At 52.7% G+C, this 6,000-nt stretch overlaps 1 protein-coding gene across 2 annotated transcripts; it reads right to left on the reverse strand.

Annotated features, from left to right (window-relative positions):
* Window positions 1–562: 562 nt before the first annotated feature.
* LOC142419238 (11-beta-hydroxysteroid dehydrogenase 1-like) lies at window positions 563–6,000 on the reverse strand. Of its 2 annotated transcripts, none has more exons than XM_075522012.1 (6): window positions 5,629–6,000; window positions 4,883–5,013; window positions 4,180–4,291; window positions 3,344–3,529; window positions 2,391–2,534; window positions 563–893 (listed from the first exon to the last, which is right to left on the reverse strand). In XM_075522012.1, exons 1-6 carry the CDS (start codon window positions 5,714–5,716, stop codon window positions 577–579), a joined length of 978 nt encoding a protein of 325 aa, XP_075378127.1. In that variant the 5' UTR covers window positions 5,717–6,000; the 3' UTR covers window positions 563–576. The 2 variants fall into 2 exon arrangements, with proteins under 2 accessions (XP_075378127.1, XP_075378128.1); XM_075522013.1 differs by lacking the exon at window positions 563–893 and adding an exon at window positions 1,123–1,723 and having other exon boundaries at window positions 5,629–5,995.

A 6,000-nucleotide genomic window follows, 5' to 3' on the forward strand; every position in this document is an offset into this window, starting at 1 on the left:
CAGAGCGGTGGGTGTGTTGGTTTCCTGGCTGCCTTTGGGGCTGGGACACCCGTGTCCCCTCAGTGCAGACCTCCACAGGATGGACATCTTCTCTCTCTTCCACTCCACATCTGAAATCCAGGCAACGCTTCCCTTCCTCTCTGGCTGCCGCAAGGATTTATTGATCAGCAATGATCACTGTGGTACAGGTTCATAGGAATATCTAGAGAGAGCAGGGCGGGCAGAGTTTGTGTTTAGATCCTTATCGGTGCTTCTGGCTTATCCTGTGTGATATCGCCATTGGTGTAATACTGACAGTTTGTTGGGTGGCTCTTGTACCTCAAAAACTGCACTCTTGTCTTGAGGAACCCACTGATTGCAAGAGTAACAGAGTCAAGCGGGTGAATACTAAAGATCTTCAGCTTTCAGAAGCGTCGCATGTCGCACCGCTCAGCATCTGCCTGGGCATATGGCGAAAGGGTTTGCAAATAATTTTCAGAAAGAGAAAGTTTAAAGGGCAAAACCCACTCTGTGTGCACTGGTTTGTGTGGGCGCTCTCGGGATAAGGAGAACAGAAATGCCAGTTCCTGATCCCCTCTAGAAAGCGGGGAGCGAACCGATCCTGGGGGGTGCTTTAGTGGGAAGGGTTTGGGGAGGTTTCGCATTGCTTTGTCTCAGGGCAGGTAACGGTTGGTGCTCCAACGGCCAGAACCACGTTAGATGTAAACGCGTCAATTTGGATGCTGCTGCCAGGGTCGGGGAAGTGGTGCAGAGCTCGCTGCAGGCTTGTGCTCTGGTTTTGTATTCAGCGTGCGTCGCTCCTGGGGCCCGAGCCCTCGGCTTAAGGCGGCGATGCAGCAGCTCCGTGTGTCTGGAAGGCGTTTTCCAGTTGCAATGCTTGTGTAAGAAACCGCCTACCAAGTTTGGAGAGTGTTGGTTGGGGTAGGAACATGCATTTAATTTGGGCATTAAACTAACAAAAAAAATAAGCGAAAAAGGCAGTTATTCCTAAAATGAAATAATGACGGATTATTGCAAGGATTCAACTTTCCTGTGAAAGGCAAGTCGGCGTTGTGCCTGTTCACAGCAGCATTTAGTAATGGCGAAAGAGGGGATAAAGACCCCACAGAAGACGCAAAACTGTTAGGTTAGTAAATTTTATTTAATAATTAGTTTGTTACTACTGTTCCCTAGTCTGGGGCAGGAAGGGGTCTAACCGGCTGGGATGCTGCCGCTGCAGGCAATTCCCCCCTTTCAGGCCTCGTACCGCGCTCTGCGGCCGTCCCGGCCAGCCCCTCAGCGGCGATACGATCTAATTACAGGTGAAATCATTAACTCTTCAAAGCGCAAGCGGAGGCTTCTGCCGGCAGGCCCGTCCTCCCGTGCGGGGAGCGGCCCTCAGCGGCGGGGCCCCGGCTGCAGGGCCCGTCTCCGCCGGCAGAGGAGGGTGTGGGACCGGCGAACCCCTCCCGCGCCGGCGGCCGCCGTTAGCGACGGCCGAGTTCAGCGGGAGGGCGGGGCCGCTAGTTCCTCTCGAGGCTCTCCAGCCGGTACCGGCTCCTGACCAGGTAGTCCAGCAGCTCGGCGGCCCAGTCCCGCAGGAGCAGCGGCAGCCGGGTGGAGCCGTAGCGGTAGTAGAGCTCGCGCCGGCGCAGCGCCGCCCCCTTGAGGATCTCCAGCGCGCACTCCTCCCGCGGCGCCGGCGACACCCGCAGCAGCCCGGCGGCGGCGCGCACCGCGCTCTCTGCCGGGGCAAAGGCGCTCAGGCGGGGCCGCTCCGCCCGGCCGGCCCGCGGGGCGCCGAGGGAGGGCTCCTCGAGTGAGCGGGCCGCGGGGCGGGCGGGCCGGGGGAGGGCTCCTCGAGCGAGCGGGCCGCGGGGCGGGCGGGCCGGGGGAGGGCTCCTCGAGCGAGCCGGCCGCGGGGGGAGCGGGGCTTGCGGCGTGCCGGGTTAAAGCGGGACGTAGCGGTACGCGGGTCGAAGCGGAGGTAAATTCACGAGGGTGAATTCCTCTCCGCTGGCCGACGCGTGCGGAGCTCTTCCCGCTGCCCCCTTGCCTTCCCATACCGTGTTGGTGCGCCAACAGATGGGATTAATGGGAGATAGGTGGCTGGCGCACCCGCTTGTACCGACTGAACGTTAGGCTGTGCCAGCCGTGTGCGCTAGCCGGTTTTATGTAGCGGGGGAAAGAAGTTAGTTTTGAGACTGGTTTTTGGTGGAAGAGCGGTGGGATCCCCCCGAGAGCAGGGTGTGTTTTGCATGCACTTGTGCTAAGCGGGGCTGGAGGAAAAGCAGCAGCAGAGGTGAAAGGGGAGAGTCGGTGGCAGAGGGAGTGGAAGGGCAGGGTAAGAAGCTGTTCTAGAAGGTGATGTTCAGCTCCTGATCAGCCGGATCAAACAGCGCTGACCTTACCAGTGTCTATGAAGCCAAGGATGCAGAGTGTGATGGAAACGTTAATGCTCTGAATGTTGAATTCCTGCCTCAGGGAGCTGAAAAATCCATCCAAGGCAAACTTAGTTGCAGAGTAGGCGACCGTAAAGGGAAACCCGACTTTACCTGGACACAGAGCGAAGTTCTGTTATAGCACAGAAAACTGCTTGACCCGAACCTCTGTTTTGCTCTTCAACAGATAGAGTATTTTACCCGAAGGGAGTTTACTGTTAGTGAAATGTCATCCTGGCACATGAACAGCAGCACTACAAATATTCCCGTCAGCTTCCAGCTCTCTTAAGGCCAACACCATGGCTCATGTCTCTGCTCAGGGTGTGAGCAACCTGCAGTAACTAGGAAACTCGGAGGGGAGAGATGGAGCAAAGTTTAAGCTCTTGTCTCTGGATCCTGAGCTAAGCTGATCACCAGAAGACTAACCAACATACCAGCTGTGAGTGCAGACATCTGTTAGTAATTTAGTTTCCTGACTTAACAGAAATTTATTAGAACAGAGTCATGTTTTTGTGAATAGACTCAGTCAATAACTCACTCTACAAATATTAGCGGGAACTTGACCTACCAAACCAAGATGAACAGTCGGAGATCCAATGCAGGGGGGAATTACTGCATTTCCACTCTTCTCCATAAAACTGGAGGTGTGTGAGCTCTGCTGCTCTAATGAGCCTGACACCAGGGTGGGGGGTGTAATTACAGGGCTGGCCAGAAAGCAAGCTGGGGTGATTGGATTGCATCAGAGAACAAATTCCATCAAGAAAATACAAAAAAGATCTAGATTTGGGTTTTTTTTTTGAGTGCGTTAAGCAGTTATGGCTCCTTTAGGATGCCTGGTGTCTCTGCATGCTGCTTGCTTCTGAACATCAACCCACGGTGCCTTTTGACTGAATCCCATATCACCTACCTCGCTCCCCACTTACCTGCCATGGATGAAACCACTACGATGCTGCCCTCACTCTCCTTTAGCATGGGCAGGGCAGACGTGGTCATTGCCACGTAGCTGAGGAAGTTGATCTCCAGGAGCTTTCGTACGTGACCAACATCCCCGTTGAAATAACCGAAGTATGATGTGCCGATGTGATTAAGAATCAGCATGTCCAGGCCTCCTGCAAGCAGAGGAGCAGGCATTAGTGCTGGGTGGGAGAAGGCTACAACCAGCACAGCAGAGCCCTTCCTGGGAGCATAATAAATGTCATCAAAAAAATCAGGTTTTTGGGTCAGAGCTGTGGCCTGTCATCTCTGGAGTAGGAATGTAGTCTGGATGGTGGCTGCCAGTAAAAATTTTGTCGTGATTTTTTTTTTTTCCTGGTTCAAAACACAAATACCACGGCACAAGGGGGATCACCCTCAAGTTGCCTGTGGGCCTGGGGTGGGAGAGGGAGTGCTCCGCACAGAGCAGAAAGATTGCATTTCCCCAGCCCTGACCCTTAACCGCAATAGCAAAGTTGCTACAGGCCTGAGGGGTGGTTTCAGACCATGGTAGCTGGGGGTGATGAAATCCAGGATTACGATACCAGAACAGGATGTCATGAGGGCACAGAGCTGAAATCGAGAGCGCGGTTCAGTTTGAGCTGGCGCGATGAAGCTGGGTAGAGAAACGGAACTGCAAAGGGCATAACTAGGGAAAAACCTCTCCTGTCTCACCCCATCTCCATCTCTCCCGCTTTTTTTTAGCGGGCATATGGCAAAAGCAGCATGGCCAAGGAGAGATGCAATGGTTCCGCTGTTGTTTGCGGAGAGCAGGCTGTAAACGTACCTAGCGAGGTCTCTGCCTCCTTCACCACGTGCTCGGCGAAGGCCATGTCCTCCATGGTGCCGCTGACGTACCGCGCGGAGGCTGCCCCCAGCTCCAGGCACCGCTCCACCACCTGCCGCACCAACACGACGCGTCAGAAACCCCTTTCCCTGTCCTGGGAAGCCTGCTGCGGTAGCAAAAGAAGGGTGTCTGTGCTCCCTGTGATGCGTCCCTGCCTTAAAACAGTGGTTTGGAGTTTTGAGAGTACGTTTGGAGCCTTTTAAGCTTCAAAGGGAGCCTGAAAAATTATTCTTTTGGTGAATGCTTTACCCAAGGCAGTCTGACTCTTTATCAGTGCAGTCTGTGCTAGAATTGCATGCATATAGGGTGAGCAGGAGCTTGTGCATCACTGCAGTGGAATGAGGGTGTGTGTGTGCTGAGGGAGCCTGTGTGTAGGGGGATATGTGTACGTTACTAAGAAAGTTCAAATATTGTAATATGTGCTATGCAGGGTGCGTGTATCTGCAGGAGAGGGATTTCTGTGCGTGCAGGAGCCCCAGACAGCGCAGGTATGCATACCTGTGAATGTAACTGTGCCTATCTGGTGTTTGTGCCGTAGCAATTACATATCCATGCATGTCCCTGGGAAGTGAGAGTGGCCTTCGTGTGTTTGTGTGTGCACTGCCGTGAACATGCATGTGTGAGTGCTCAGCTTGCCATTTACTTTCTGTAGCTTGGCCTCTGTCCGTGCCGTGATCAAAATGTGGGATCCCATCCGTGCCAGGTGATACGCCATCTGCTCTCCAATTCCAGTGCTTGCTCCGGTGACGATCACCCGCTTCCCTTTCAGCATCTCTGGGGACCAAGGCACAGGGATTTAATTTATCCAAACCCTATTTAAAAATAAAATAAAATCCTCTAATGCCCCTGAGAGTAAGTAGTTAATTGGAAGCTAAGCGAGCCTGCAAGTGCAGAGCGTCCGGCACCCGGACGCCTCTTCCATCCGCTGGAAGAAGCTGTGCTGAGAAGCAGCTGCAGCTCCTCACAGAACGCAGTGACACGGGGACAGCGCTCTGCTCTTTCAGCAGTTGTTTTTTTTTCCACAACTCAGGACACAACTTATAACCACCCCAACTATTTTGTAATAAAAATCATCCACTAAGTGCATGCTTCAAAACTGAAAATCCAACATTTAAAAGTAATGTTAGAAACTGTTTTCTACACCCTGGAAAATGGAGTGTTCAAAGCCCTCTCTGTCTCAGACCCCCTGCCTCACCTGCTCCCTCGGGCAGTATTTCTGCATATTACTTGCTCATTTGATCTCAAATCTTGAAAACAATTTTTCAGTATCAGCCACCACACAAAGGCTCAGACGTGGTTTGGTCCAAGCTCTGTACAGTTTCTATGCAAAACACTCAAATGTGGCTTTTAATAATTTTCCTTAAAGACAGATTCACTTTTAATACTTACCCGGTTTGAAATTCTCCCTCGCAGAATAAAACCAGAAGGCCAAAACCAATCCCAAAAAGGGAATGAGAATCTTTTGCAACCGACCCATCCCACTGTGGAGTCAGGAAATAAAGCATAAAAGAGAAGGGAGGGAAAAAAAAAAACCCACCCTCTGCAGAGCGGCTCCAGAGGGAAGCAGCAATGCCAGTCCTTTAAAACCTGTTAGCGAAGGAACTGCAACTTCCAAAGCCCTGGAAAATCACGAGTGGATGGATAAGCAAAGCAAACCCTTTGATTTGCTCCCCGCTAGAGCTGGCGAACTTCGGCCTAACTGGCCGTGCCGTTTGAGTTCTGCCCGGCTCTTTTCATATTTCCTGTCCTACGTTAAAATGC

Source organism: Mycteria americana, chromosome 20, assembly GCF_035582795.1.
Source record: "Mycteria americana isolate JAX WOST 10 ecotype Jacksonville Zoo and Gardens chromosome 20, USCA_MyAme_1.0, whole genome shotgun sequence".
NCBI classification, from domain to species: Eukaryota; Metazoa; Chordata; class Aves; order Ciconiiformes; family Ciconiidae; genus Mycteria; species Mycteria americana.

What these genes read in the sequence shown, in the direction of transcription:
- LOC142419238 (XM_075522012.1), bottom strand. Translation starts at nt 5,716, where the DNA reads ATGGGTCGGTTGCAAAAGATTCTCATTCCCTTTTTGGGATTGGTTTTG. An exon ending in CAGAGGCCAAGCTACAGAAA is followed by an intron (nt 4,292 to 4,882) that starts GTAAATGGCAAG and finishes TTGGTGCGGCAG; the next exon opens with GTGGTGGAGCGGTGCCTGGA. An exon ending in CCTTGGCTTCATAGACACTG is followed by an intron (nt 894 to 2,390) that starts GTAAGGTCAGCG and finishes CAAACTTGGTAG; the next exon opens with GCGGTTTCTTACACAAGCAT.